Source organism: Cyclopterus lumpus, chromosome 22 (genome assembly GCF_009769545.1).
Source record: "Cyclopterus lumpus isolate fCycLum1 chromosome 22, fCycLum1.pri, whole genome shotgun sequence".
Classification (NCBI taxonomy): Eukaryota; Metazoa; Chordata; class Actinopteri; order Perciformes; family Cyclopteridae; genus Cyclopterus; species Cyclopterus lumpus.
This window is the reverse complement of record NC_046987.1, coordinates 23054606-23069605: the sequence shown is the minus strand read 5'-3', so window position 1 is coordinate 23069605 and position 15000 is coordinate 23054606. Positions and strand designations below refer to the sequence as shown.

The 15000-nt window shown below is 45.8% G+C and overlaps 2 protein-coding genes across 3 annotated transcripts in view; both read right to left on the bottom strand.

The window, feature by feature from the left end:
• Positions 1 to 7180, bottom strand: part of mapkbp1 (mitogen-activated protein kinase binding protein 1) — a 43349-nt gene extending 36169 nt beyond the window's left edge. For both annotated transcript variants that reach the window (XM_034525257.1, XM_034525258.1), the window contains exons 1-5: positions 6829 to 7180; positions 6121 to 6212; positions 1153 to 1215; positions 826 to 883; positions 232 to 402 (exon numbers count right to left, since the gene is read on the bottom strand). In XM_034525257.1, coding sequence (XP_034381148.1) covers positions 232 to 402; positions 826 to 883; positions 1153 to 1215; positions 6121 to 6212; positions 6829 to 6951 — 507 coding nt within the window. In that variant the 5' untranslated portion in view covers positions 6952 to 7180. The remainder of the gene's footprint in view (positions 1 to 231; positions 403 to 825; positions 884 to 1152; positions 1216 to 6120; positions 6213 to 6828) is intronic.
• A 4370-nt stretch (positions 7181 to 11550) lies between these two features.
• Positions 11551 to 15000, bottom strand: part of mgaa (MAX dimerization protein MGA a) — a 33640-nt gene continuing 30190 nt past the window's right edge. The window contains exons 28-30 of the mRNA XM_034563595.1: positions 13347 to 13492; positions 12241 to 12956; positions 11551 to 12132 (exon numbers count right to left, since the gene is read on the bottom strand). Of these exons, the coding sequence (XP_034419486.1) occupies positions 12255 to 12956; positions 13347 to 13492 (848 nt within the window). The 3' untranslated portion in view covers positions 11551 to 12132; positions 12241 to 12254. The remainder of the gene's footprint in view (positions 12133 to 12240; positions 12957 to 13346; positions 13493 to 15000) is intronic.

Genomic DNA, 15000 nt, shown 5'->3' with positions numbered 1-15000 from the left:
ATCACCACAGGTCACGTGACATCACCACAGGTCACGTGATCCGAGCTATGGATTCTTATTGGACCGTGGTCTGAATGAAGTTAAGTCCACCAGTTTAACATAGATTCATATTTAGTATCCTGGGACTTAATTTGGAACTGTTGATAAATTCAGTATAATGTTTATATATATATATACATACACACATATATACATATATACACACATACATGTATATGTATATACAGGTACCTTCCAGCTCCACACGTTGACCATCATGTCGTGCTGGTACCCGACGCTCACGATGTATTTGCTGTTGGGAGAGAACGCCACGCAGGAGACGCCGTACTTGTGCTCCTGCAGCTCAGACACCTGGACCCGCTCACACACGTCCCAGACTCGAACCGCCGGCATGTGGCCGCTCTGAGGAGGAATATCAGAATGTTTTTATTTCAGACAATCAATTAATCCACTAATTGATCATTGAAAATAATCAATGTCAGTTTCAGACACTTTTCAGATCCAACTTTTGAATAGTTTTATTTTGATATCTTTATTGTTTTGTTGACATTGAGGTATTGATTGAGTGAACTGATCAGTGATCAGTTTATCACGGATGACTCATCAGTTTGACTCATTTCTTTAATCTCAACCAAACAAAATAAAATGATGAACTTATGAACATATCTGATGTGAGGTCAAAGGTCAGGAGGTTGTGATTCTGGGCTGTACTAAATGAACTGGACTGTGACCTGTGATCAGTTCGGGTGAAAGTCAATCAAAGATATATTTAACGAACAAACAGACATGATCCATAAGTCCATAAGCAGGTGGAGGAGGACTCACCTCTCCTGTGACGACATACTTCCCATCTGGAGAAAAGGCCAGCGTGGTGATAGCCTTCCTGAGGAGGAGAAGGGGGAGGGTCACTTCTGATTGGCTACCGCACGCCAACCATCCATTGGTTGCTTTGACCTTCTGTTGCTCTGTTGTTGTTGTTTTTGGACTAACGCAACAATAACAATGTGTTTGTTTGTTTGAGCTTAACACCAAAAACACTGATTACAATCATCACTAATAAGAACAATTATGATAATAATAACAATACAGCCGTCATCAAAACATACAGAGTGACCCAGACAGGAAGTGAGAGCTGATTGGCTGAAGGTTTACCTGGAGCTGTTGAAGATGTGATGCTGTTTGTTCTTCCGAGGATTCAACAGGACGACGACACAGCTACACACACACACACACACACACACACACACACACACACACACACACACACACACACACACACACACACACACACACACACACACACACACACACACACACACACACACACACACACACACACACACACACACACACACACACACACACACACACAGCAGGTATGAGTTGAAAACATAACAACAGAAGCACACCCACATGTGGACGTGTGTGTATATAAATATCTACGTCATGGACCTTTTATTGACACCAACAACTAACATTGTGACCGTTTTTAAAAGTCTTGATGTGTACACACACACACACACACACACACACACACACAAGGCAGCAAGAAGAACGGAGTCAGAGTCTCTCTGTTTATTATTATTCATATAAATTATTATTATCATGATATATATGTTGAACCTCAGATTCAAGACGAGCTCTTTACCCACGCAAGACTACTGGAGGGGTCTACATGTGCTTAGTGGACTTGGAGAAGGCTTTTGACCTTAGAGATAGGGTAAGGAGATGAGTTTCCTCTGTAGGACTCAGCCTTAGAGATAGGGTAAGGAGATGAGTTTCCTCCTTAGGGCTCAGCCTTAGAGATAGGGTAAGGAGATGAGTTTCCTCTGTAGGACTCAGCCTTAGAGATAGGGTAAGGAGATGAGTTTCCTCTGTAGGGCTCAACCTTAGAGATAGGGTAAGGAGATGAGTTTCCTCCTTAGGACTCAGCCTTAGAGATAGGGTAAGGAGATGAGTTTCCTCTGTAGGACTCAGCCTTAGAGATAGGGTAAGGAGATGAGTTTCCTCTGTAGGGCTCAGTCTTAGAGATAGGGTAAGGAGATGAGTTTCCTCAAGGGCTCAGCCTTAGAGATAGGGTAAGGAGATGAGTTTCCTCTGTAGGACTCAGCCTTAGAGATAGGGTAAGGAGATGAGTTTCCTCTGTAGGACTCAGCCTTAGAGATAGGGTAAGGAGATGAGTTTCCTCCTTAGGGCTCAGCCTTAGAGATAGGGTAAGGAGATGAGTTTCCTCTGTAGGACTCAGCCTTAGAGATAGGGTAAGGAGATGAGTTTCCTCCTTAGGGCTCAGCCTTAGAGATAGGGTAAGGAGATGAGTTTCCTCTGTAGGACTCAGCCTTAGAGATAGGGTAAGGAGATGAGTTTCCTCCTTAGGGCTCAGCCTTAGAGATAGGGTAAGGAGATGAGTTTCCTCTGTAGGACTCAGCCTTAGAGATAGGGTAAGGAGATGAGTTTCCTCTGTAGGGCTCAGTCTTAGAGATAGGGTAAGGAGATGAGTTTCCTCAAGGGCTCAGCCTTAGAGATAGGGTAAGGAGATGAGTTTCCTCTGTAGGACTCAGCCTTAGAGATAGGGTAAGGAGATGAGTTTCCTCTGTAGGACTCAGCCTTAGAGATAGGGTAAGGAGATGAGTTTCCTCCTTAGGGCTCAGCCTTAGAGATAGGGTAAGGAGATGAGTTTCCTCTGTAGGACTCAGCCTTAGAGATAGGGTAAGGAGATGAGTTTCCTCCTTAGGGCTCAGCCTTAGAGATAGGGTAAGGAGATGAGTTTCCTCTGTAGGACTCAGCCTTAGAGATAGGGTAAGGAGATGAGTTTCCTCCTTAGGGCTCAGCCTTAGAGATAGGGTAAGGAGATGAGTTTCCTCCTTAGGGCTCAGCCTTAGAGATAGGGTAAGGAGATGAGTTTCCTCTGTAGGGCTCAGCCTTAGAGATAGGGTAAGGAGATGAGTTTCCTCCTTAGGGCTCAGCCTTAGAGATAGGGTAAGGAGATGAGTTTCCTCTGTAGGACTCAGCCTTAGAGATAGGGTAAGGAGATGAGTTTCCTCTGTAGGACTCAGCCTTAGAGATAGGGTAAGGAGATGAGTTTCCTCCTTAGGGCTCAGCCTTAGAGATAAGGTAAGGAGATGAGTTTCCTCTGTAGGACTCAGCCTTAGAGATAGGGTAAGGAGATGAGTTTCCTCTGTAGGACTCAGCCTTAGAGATAGGGTAAGGAGATGAGTTTCCTCTGTAGGACTCAGCCTTAGAGATAGGGTAAGGAGATGAGTTTCCTCTGTAGGACTCAGCCTTAGAGATAGGGTAAGGAGATGAGTTTCCTCTGTAGGGCTCAGCCTTAGAGATAGGGTAAGGAGATGAGTTTCCTCAAGGGCTCAGCCTTAGAGATAGGGTAAGGAGATGAGTTTCCTCTGTAGGGCTCAGCCTTAGAGATAGGGTAAGGAGATGAGTTTCCTCCTTAGGACTCAGCCTTAGAGATAGGGTAAGGAGATGAGTTTCCTCCTTAGGGCTCAGCCTTAGAGATAGGGTAAGGAGATGAGTTTCCTCTGTAGGACTCAGCCTTAGAGATAGGGTAAGGAGATGAGTTTCCTCTGTAGGACTCAGCCTTAGAGATAGGGTAAGGAGATGAGTTTCCTCCTTAGGGCTCAGCCTTAGAGATAGGGTAAGGAGATGAGTTTCCTCTGTAGGACTCAGCCTTAGAGATAGGGTAAGGAGATGAGTTTCCTCCTTAGGGCTCAGCCTTAGAGATAGGGTAAGGAGATGAGTTTCCTCCTTAGGGCTCAGCCTTAGAGATAGGGTAAGGAGATGAGTTTCCTCTGTAGGGCTCAGCCTTAGAGATAGGGTAAGGAGATGAGTTTCCTCCTTAGGGCTCAGCCTTAGAGATAGGGTAAGGAGATGAGTTTCCTCTGTAGGACTCAGCCTTAGAGATAGGGTAAGGAGATGAGTTTCCTCCTTAGGGCTCAGCCTTAGAGATAAGGTAAGGAGATGAGTTTCCTCTGTAGGACTCAGCCTTAGAGATAGGGTAAGGAGATGAGTTTCCTCTGTAGGGCTCAGCCTTAGAGATAGGGTAAGGAGATGAGTTTCCTCTGTAGGACTCAGCCTTAGAGATAGGGTAAGGAGATGAGTTTCCTCCTTAGGGCTCAGCCTTAGAGATAGGGTAAGGAGATGAGTTTCCTCCTTAGGGCTCAGCCTTAGAGATAGGGTAAGGAGATGAGTTTCCTCTGTAGGGCTCAGTCTTAGAGATAGGGTAAGGAGATGAGTTTCCTCCTTAGGGCTCAGCCTTAGAGATAGGGTAAGGAGATGAGTTTCCTCCTTAGGACTCAGCCTTAGAGATAGGGTAAGGAGATGAGTTTCCTCCTTAGGACTCAGCCTTAGAGATAGAGTAAGGAGATGAGTTTCCTCTGTAGGGCTCAGCCTTAGAGATAGGGTAAGGAGATGAGTTTCCTCTGTAGGACTCAGCCTTAGAGATAGGTTAAGGAGATGAGTTTCCTCTGTAGGGCTCAGTCTTAGAGATAGGGTAAGGAGATGAGTTTCCTCCTTAGGGCTCAGCCTTAGAGATAGGTTAAGGAGATGAGTTTCCTCTGTAGGACTCAGCCTTAGAGATAGGGTAAGGAGATGAGTTTCCTCTGTAGGGCTCAGCCTTAGAGATAGGGTAAGGAGATGAGTTTCCTCTGTAGGACTCAGCCTTAGAGATAGGGTAAGGAGATGAGTTTCCTCCTTAGGACTCAGTCTTAGAGATAGGGTAAGGAGATGAGTTTCCTCTGTAGGACTCAGCCTTAGAGATAGGGTAAGGAGATGAGTTTCCTCTGTAGGGCTCAACCTTAGAGATAGGGTAAGGAGATGAGTTTCCTCTGTAGGGCTCAGCCTTAGAGATAGGGTAAGGAGATGAGTTTCTTCTGTAGGGCTCAACCTTAGAGATAGGGTAAGGAGATGAGTTTCCTCTGTAGGGCTCAGCCTTAGAGATAGGGTAAGGAGATGAGTTTCCTCTGTAGGGCTCAGCCTTAGAGATAGGGTAAGGAGATGAGTTTCCTCTGTAGGGCTCAGCCTTAGAGATAGGGTAAGGAGATGAGTTTCCTCCTTAGGACTCAGCCTTAGAGATAGGGTAAGGAGATGAGTTTCAGACAGAGCTACAATCAGATAAAACTACAACCAGACAAAACTATCTAATCAATTACAAATCTTATTAAACAGGAACTCTTTGAGTTGGAGTCTGGTGAACGGTGACAGCCTGCTGTATTCACACCGATCTGACTCAGAGGATGAAGTCCCTGAACGCCTCACAGAGCGTGATGATCACATTTCCATCGTCAGCATGAATTTCTACAATCGGAGCTGTGATTAGAGTTAGACGTTTCCAACTGCAATACGTCCTGTTCCAAACAGTCCGGAGAACTGGTCTTTCAGGTGTCGATCTGGTTCTGTTGGTTTCTCCTGACAGGTGAGGACTTTCAGTTGAACATAACAAACATGACTGAACACCTTTATTGTTTACTGAGCTCCACCTGCAACGCTGAAGAGACTTTTAACCCATAACCAACCTCTCAAGAGAACCCGGTGTACCTTTAGAACCCTTCCATCAAACCTCTGAAACACCAGCACAGACTCACTGACATTCCTCAAAAACACCTGAAAACCTGAGAGTACCTTGAGAACCTTTCAAAAACCCAAAGAGTCCCATGAAAGATTGGACATTTTATTTAAACATGAGCCGGGGGCTGAACGAGGCCTCGGTGGTCCTCAAGAGTCCTGCAGGTGGTTGTTGGTTCAGTAGGAGTCTCATGGTACACATGAGGACCAGGACTCGTAACGAGACGCTGTGTGTGTGTGTGTGTGTGTGTGCCTTTAATCTGATAATCAGCCTTTAAATCCTGAACATGAGACAGTTTGTCTGTGTGAGTTTAATCCTCTACTTCCTGTTTTTACCCATAATGCAACACTTCAACTGTATGAAACATTCCGTTCTCCACCCCAACTCCTTTTAGTGATGACAAGTCAATTTAACACTTCCACTGCTCAGAACCCACGAATCAAATAAATATCAAATACATTTTAAACTAAATATCAAAGTATATATTGTCATAAAACACACACACACACACACACACACACACACACACACACACACGTTCTCACCCAGCAGGATAAGCCAACAGTCCGGTTCGGGGGTCGCAGGCCAGCGCTCGGTTCCCTGGAGCCGTGATCCCCAGAACCTTCTCCAAGGTCACCTGGAGGTCTCAGGATCAGACAGGAAGCAGCTTGTGTTTATAATATCAGTCTATCATAGTCCAGATTAACCAGACTAACTAGTTTAACCAGACCCATACTAACGGACTACTACCCAAACTAGCCAGGCTCAGACTAACCAGACTAACCATATTCAGATTAACCAGAAAAACAAGTAAATATAATAGTTATTTCTCAGTCTGTTGTATGTATGTATATATGAGTGTGTGTGTATATATACATACATATATACATATATATACACACATACATATATATATATATATATATATATGTATATATACATACACATACATACATATACACATATACATATATACATACACATATACATATATATATATATACACATACACACATACATATACATATATACACATATATATACATACACACATACATATATACACATATACATATATACACATACATATACATATATACATATATATATATATATATATACATACACACATACATATATACACATATACACACATACATATATACACATATACACACATACATATATACACATATACATATATACACATATACACACATACATATATACACATCAGCGCTGCCGCCTCGCACCTTGCCGCTGAGCTCCTCCTGCTGCCGCGCCGTGCCGCTCCTCCTCCTCCGCAGCTTAATGGAAGGAGAGCGCAGGAGGTTCTTGATGCGGCTGCGGATCGTTCCGCTTCCCTCCGCGGTCATCGCGCTGTTAGCTGCCCGGATAGCAGCCTCTCTCAGCGGCTGGAGAACCTCTCTGTCGCCGCTGCTGTCATTCTGTGTGCGAGCCGCGCCGCGCCGCTCCGGGTTCGGGTAGCTTGCCTCTGGGTTCTGGTTCTGGGCTGGTCCGGGCCACGGGCTCCGGTTCCGCTGCTGCTCCGCATCTTATTCCTCCGCCGCTGCGGAGACACGAGCCAGACGGGACGAGCGTCAAGACGCTATGCGGCAACGGCACGAACACTTCCGGCCAGGCTTTTCAAAATAACAGCGCGTGGATCCGTCCGATCAGAATATTGTTCAGTTTCTTTATCTTTTTGAGGAGAACGTATTTAATGACGTGGCGCACTACACCATCACAGTATGATGGGTATTCATTTGACTACTTTATTTGACATGAGAACAGAAACCGACACTGCCGTGTTTTTATTGTAATGATAACGCTCCTGTATTTCCGGTATCGTGTCTGACGCTGCAGCGGCCCCAGCGGCAGACACACGAACTACACCTCTATTCGTCTTATTATATTACTGTATTTAGATGGATGAACGTGTGAGACTGTGTGTGACTGTGTGTGTGTCTGTGTGTGTGACTGTGTGTGTGTCTGTGTGACTGTGTGTGTGACTGTGTGTGTGTGTGAGACTGTTTTTGACTGTGTGTGTGTGTCTGTGTGACTGTGTGTGTGTCTGTGTGACTGTGTGTGTGTCTGTGTGACTGTGTGTGTGTCTGTGTGTGTGTGACTGTGTGTGTGTCTGTGTGTGTGTGTCTGTGTGACTGTGTGTGTGTCTGTGTGACTGTGTGTGTGTCTGTGTGTGTGTGACTGTGTGTGTGTCTGTGTGTGTGTCTGTGTGTGTGACTGTGTGTGTGTGAGACTGTGTGTGACTGTGTGTGTGTCTGTGTGACTGTGTGTGTGTCTGTGTGTGTGTCTGTGTGTGTGTCTGTGAGACTGTTTTTGACTGTGTGTGTGTGTCTGTGTGACTGTGTGTGTGTCTGTGTGACTGTGTGTGTGTCTGTGTGACTGTGTGTGTGTGTCTGTGTGACTGTGTGTGTGTGACTGTGTGTGTGTCTGTGTGTGTGACTGTGTGTGTGTGAGACTGTGTGACTGTGTGTGTGTCTGTGTGACTGTGTGTGTGTCTGTGTGTGTGTCTGTGTGTGTGTCTGTGAGACTGTTTTTGACTGTGTGTGTGTCTGTGTGACTGTGTGTGTGTGTCTGTGTGACTGTGTGTGTGTCTGTGTGACTGTGTGTGTGTCTGTGTGTGTGTCTGTGTGACTGTGTGTGTGTCTGTGTGTGTGTCTGTGTGACTGTGTGTGTGTGTCTGTGTGACTGTGTGTGTGTGAGACTGTGTGTGACTGTGTGTGTGTCTGTGTGACTGTGTGTGTGTCTGTGTGTGTGTCTGTGTGACTGTGTGTGTGTCTGTGTGTGAGACTGTGTGTGTCTGTGTGACTGTGTGTGTCTGTGTGTGTGACTGTGTGTGTGACTGTGTGACTGTGTGTGTGACTGTTTTTGACTGTGTGACTGTGTGTGACTGTGTGTGTGTCTGTGTGTGTGACTGTGTGTGACTGTGTGTGTGACTGTGTGTGACTGTGTGTGTGTCTGTGTGTGACTGTGTGTGTGACTGTGTGTGACTGTGTGTGTGACTGTGTGTGTGACTGTGTGTGACTGTTTTTGACTGTGTGACTGTGTGTGAGACTGTTTTTGACTGTGTGTGTGACTGTGTGTGACTGTGTGTGTGTCTGTGTGTGAGACTGTGTGTGAGACTGTGTGTGTGTGTGACTGTGTGTGACTGTGTGTGTCTGTGTGTGTGACTGTGTGTGACTGTGTGTGTGACTGTGTGTGTCTGTGTGTGTGACTGTGTGTGTGACTGTGTGTGTCTGTGTGTGTGACTGTGTGTGAGACTGCGTGTGACTGTGTGTGTCTGTGTGTGAGACTGTGTGTGAGACTGTGTGTGACTGTGTGTGACTGTGTGTGTGACTGTGTGTGACTGTATGACTGTGTGACTGTTTTTGACTGTGTGTGTGACTGTGTGTGTGTGTGACTGTGTGTGACTGTGTGTGTGTCTGTGTGTGTGACTGTGTGTGTGACTGTGTGTGACTGTGTGTGTGACTGTGTGTGTGACTGTGTGTGTCTGTGTGTGTGACTGTGTGTGTCTGTGTGTGTGACTGTATGACTGTGTGTGAGACTGTTTTTGACTGTGTGACTGTGTGTGACTGTGTGTGTGACTGTGTGTGTGACTGTGTGTGACTGTATGACTGTGTGACTGTTTTTGACTGTGTGACTGTGTGTGTGACTGTGTGTGTGTGTGACTGTGTGTGTGTCTGTGTGTGTGACTGTGTGTGTGACTGTGTGTGACTGTGTGTGTGACTGTGTGTGTGACTGTGTGTGTCTGTGTGTGTGACTGTGTGTGTGACTGTGTGTGTCTGTGTGTGTGACTGTATGACTGTGTGTGAGACTGTTTTTGACTGTGTGACTGTGTGTGACTGTGTGTGACTGTGTGTGTGACTGTGACTGTGTGTGAGACTGTTTTTGACTGTGTGTGACTGTGTGACTGTGTGTGTCTGTGTGTGAGACTGTTTTTGACTGTGACTGTGTGTGTGTGTCTGTGTGTGTGACTGTGTGTGACTGTGTGTGTGACTGTGTGTGACTGTGTGTGTGACTGTGTGTGTGACTGTGTGTGTCTGTGTGTGTGACTGTGTGTGTGACTGTGTGTGTCTGTGTGTGTGACTGTATGACTGTGTGTGAGACTGTTTTTGACTGTGTGACTGTGTGTGACTGTGTGTGACTGTGTGTGTGACTGTGACTGTGTGTGAGACTGTTTTTGACTGTGTGTGACTGTGTGACTGTGTGTGTCTGTGTGTGAGACTGTTTTTGACTGTGACTGTGTGTGTGTGTCTGTGTGTGTGACTGTGTGTGACTGTGTGTGTGACTGTGTGTGACTGTGTGTGTGACTGTGTGTGTGTCTGTGTGTGTGACTGTGTGTGACTGTGTGTGTGACTGTGTGTGTCTGTGTGTGTGACTGTATGACTGTGTGACTGTTTTTGACTGTGTGTGTGACTGTGTGTGTGTGTGACTGTGTGTGACTGTGTGTGACTGTGTGTGTCTGTGTGTGACTGTATGACTGTGTGTGAGACTGTTTTTGACTGTGACTGTGTGTGTGACTGTGTGTCTGTGTGTGTCTGTGTGTGACTGTATGACTGTGTGTGAGACTGTTTTTGACTGTGACTGTGTGTGTCTGTGTGTGTGACTGTGTGTGTGTCTGTATGACTGTGTGTGAGACTGTTTTTGACTGTGTGACTGTGTGTGTCTGTGTGTGTGACTGTGTGTGTGACTGTGTGTGAGACTGTTTTTGACTGTGTGTGTGTCTGTGTGACTGTGTGTGACTGTATGACTGTGTGTGTGACTGTTTTTGACTGTGTGTGTGACTGTTTTTGACTGTGTGTGTGACTGTGTGTGAGACTGTTTTTGACTGTGTGACTGTGTGTGACTGTGTGTGTGTCTGTATGACTGTGTGTGAGACTGTTTTTGACTGTGACTGTGTGTGTCTGTGTGTGTGACTGTGTGTGTGACTGTGTGTGAGACTGTTTTTGACTGTGTGTGTGTCTGTGTGACTGTGTGTGACTGTATGACTGTGTGTGTGACTGTTTTTGACTGTGTGTGTGACTGTTTATGACTGTGTGTGTAACTGTATGACTGTGTGTGTGTGACTGTGTCTGTTTTTGACTGTGTGTGAGACTGTTTTTGACTGTGTGTGTAACTGTATGACTGTGTGTGACTGTGTCTGTGTGTGTATGACTGTGTGTCTGTGTGTGTATGACTGTGTGTCTGTGACTGTTTTTGACTGTATGTGACTAAATCTTGTTAATGAGTCAGAAGTCATCTTTAAACTTTATTGACAGCATATTGTGGTGACGTCATGAGTTTACATCAGAGCTCTTCAACGTTTACAAAAACACTGATTTAGAAAAACAAACATAAAGAAGAGCAGCTTCATGGTCCTGAACACGAGCAGGTTAGGGTGAGTCACCGTAGTACGACTTTGATCTCCAATGTTATTTCTTTATTGTCCTCAGTGATCCAGATACTCAAAGTAAACAACAACAAACTAAAAGCAGCAGTTTAAAAGACGACGACGATGCGCGCGCGCGCACACACACACACACACACACACACACACACACACACACACACACACACACACACACACACACACACACACACACACACACACACACACACACACACACACACACACACACACACACACACACACACACACACACACACACACACACACACACACACACACACACACACACACACACACACACACACACACACACACACACACACACACACACACACACACACACACACACACACACACACACACACACACACACACACACACACACACACACACACACACACACACACACACACACACACACACACACACACACACACACACACACACACACACACACACACACACACACACACACACACACACACACACACACACACACACACACACACACACACACACACACACACACACACACACACACACACACACACACACACACACACACACACACACACACACACACACACACACACACACACACACACACACGTTCCTGCAACGATAAACAAAACACAACAACGTGGACTCTTCTGGCAACAATCCTCCTCTTCTGTTGCTTGTTGCGTCAACACGAGGAATGAAGACCTCACATTCAGAGAACTGTTATAATCAACAATAACAATATAATCTCTGTTCGTCCGTCAACGACAAATGAAACGTTCCGAATTGTCAGAGTAACAGCGAGGCTTCCGATTGGCCCTCAGGAGTTTCAGGTGTTTTCTGTTTTACCAGAAGAACAAACTGTCGCCAATCAGAGCCATGAGGTCTTATCTATGACATCATCAGAGTGAGAGCCATGAGGTCTTATCTATGACATCATCAGAGTGAGAGCCATGAGGTCTTATCTATGACATCATCAGAGTGAGAGCCATGAGGTCTTATCTATGACATCAGAGTGAGAGCCATGAGGTCTTATCTATGACATCATCAGAGTGAGAGCCATGAGGTCTTATCTATGACATCATCAGAGTGAGAGCCATGAGGTCTTATCTATGACATCAGAGTGAGAGCCATGAGGTCTTATCTATGACATCATCAGAGTGAGAGCCATGAGGTCTTATCTATGACATCATCAGAGTGAGAGCCATGAGGTCTTATCTATGACATCAGAGTGAGAGCCATGAGGTCTTATCTATGACATCCGAGTCAGCTGGGGGGATTTCCTCTCACTCCAAGAGGAACCAGCCTCGGCATAGGCCTCCAGGCCACGCCCCCCTGCCTCCTGCCTCCACCTCCCTCTTCCCCTCCTGCTGCTCCATTGCTGCTGGGGGGGTCGGCCACTTTATCTCCGCCCACCTTCATCTGAAGCAGAGGGGGCGGGGCTAAGACATTAGTGTTGGCAGGCCCGAGATGCGCCCCGCCCCGTGTTGCATCAGTTAGGTCGTCAGAGTCCGAGTCCAGTTCCAAGAGCCAGGGCTTGTGGGCGTGTCTCTGCTCCGTGGCTCCGCCCGCTACAGCATCCTCAGAGACAGGGTTCTCCGGTGACAGGACTCCAGCCTGCTGGTTGAGGAAGACAATCTCGTTGAGGAGGGAGGTCAGACTCTCGTCGAGAGGCCCCCCCACCGGCACCGCAGCCCGACCGTCAGCATTCGGGGCTGGGCACGGAGAAGACGACGGGCCACCCTGAGTGGACGGGGGAGACCGGGAAGAGAACTCAGGCTGGTCCTGGTATCTGATCTGGTCTGAGGAGGGGTCAGAGCCAGCAGAGACCAGGAGGGACGAACGAGTTGGAAGCTGCTGCTGCTGTTGGGGAAGAGGTGGTGGTATTTGTTGTTGTGGTCGTAGTATCTGTTGTTGTGGTTGTTGGTGTTGTAACTGTTGTGGTGGTGGTTGTTGTTGTTGTAGTATCTGTTGTATATGTTGTTGTGGTTGTAGTGTCTGTTGTTGTGGTTGTAGTATCTGTTGTTGTTGTTGTTGTGGTTGTTGTATCTGTTGTAGTATCTGTTGTATATGTTGTGGTTGTTGTATCTGTTGTTGTGGTTGTAGTGTCTGTTGTTGTTGTGGTTGTTGTAGTATCTGTTGTTGTGGTTGTAGTATCTGTTGTTGTGGTTGTAGTATCTGTTGTGGTTGTAGTGTCTGTTGTTGTTGTGGTTGTAGTGTCTGTCGTTGTGGTTGTAGTATCTGTTGTTGTGGTTGTAGTGTCTGTTGTGGTTGTAGCGTCTGTTGTTGTTGTGGTTGTGGTGTCTGTTGTTGTGGTTGTTGTATCTGTTGTTGTGGTTGTAGTCTCTGTTGTTGTAGTATCTGTTGTTGTGGTTGTAGTTGTTGTATCTGTTGTTGTTGTTGTTGTAGTATCTGTTGTTGCATCTGTTGTTGTGGTTGTAGTATCTGTTGTTGTTGTGTACTTGATGGTTGAACCAGCTGCAGCAGGTTGTTGAGGTTTGCAGCTGTAAACAATAAAAAAAGAGATCAGCTAATGTCAACAACTAACTAAACTTCAATAAATACATTTTTAGTCGATAGTGAGCAAGTTATTAACTAGGACGGTAGTTAGTTAGTTAGGTTAGTTAAGTTACCCGAGATTAGTTAGTTAATTCAGTTTAATTTGGAGGTAAATTGAGTTACCGGTGAGGTTAGTTGAGTGGTGGGCAAACTTTTTGGCTCAAGGACTAAAATTTGACAGACGGGTCGGGCCAGTATCAGATGGATGGAGAGCAGGGGCGTTTGTAGGATTCCAAGAAAGGGGGGCTAAGCCCCAAGGGGAGTGTCACCCTGATATTCATTGTTTCTGACAGTTCATATATTGGTTGTCAGAATGTGATTTTGCTCTGTAGTTTTGCTTCATTCAGTATATGATAACACAAGAGACAGAATTTCAGGGTCATAGTGATATTTTATGCTCATTTGGACACCATCACTGAGATAAAGATGAACTAGTTCAGTGTCAAATATACCATTCAATGGAAAAAAAACATTATAATAATCTATAATAATGCAAAGAATAGAAAGATGTCAATAGTTATTTCTTGTATTTCGAATTTGCTCGTTCAGACTCGCTCAATGGAGACAGTTTCTAACTTTCCTTTCATTTGCCTCAAGTAAACCTGAATGTAAGACAGACACATTCTGTAGCCCCCCTAAAATAGGCCTAACGACGCCCCTGATGGAGTGTTTGTGTGAACCAATATGAATTACAAGTAAAAGTTAATAACTAAAAAGTAAAGAACCCGTTTCAGTGGAACAGTGTTGTTGGTCCGGGGCGGTGCAGTCCCGTGGGTTTGATGTGCGTTCGTTTTGACGAGGAAAAATACTCTGGATGCAGCTGTTAATTTTACAACTCTAAAACTCTTGTAGTACGAACCCCGTCTCCGGCGACAGAAAGTGACATGCCAAATTCAAATTACCGGAACTCTTCGAAAGTTAACGCTTTATGACGTAATTCCAAAGGATTCTGAACACTAAGAAGCGCCGCTTTCCAGCGGTATACGGTACATTACGGTGATCTCTTTCCAGCGGTATACGGTACATTACGGTGATCTCTTTCCAGCGGTATGCGGTACATTACGGTGATCTCTTTCCAGCGGTATACGGTACATTACGGTGATCTCTTTCCAGCGGTATGCGGTACATTACGGTGATCTCTTTCCAACGGTATGCGGTACATTACGGTGATCTCTTTCCAGCGGTATGCGGTACATTACGGTGATCTCTTTCCAACGGTATGCGGTACATTACTGTGATCGCTTGCCAGCGGTATGCGGTACATTACGGTGATCTCTTTCCAGTGGTATGCGGTACATTACGGTGATCTCTTTCCAGCGGTATGCGGTACATTACGGTAATCGCTTGCCAGCAGGTATGCGGTACATTACGGTGATCTCTTTCCAACGGTATGCGGTACATTACGGTGATCTCTTTCCAGTGGTATGCGGTACATTACGGTGATCTCTTTCCA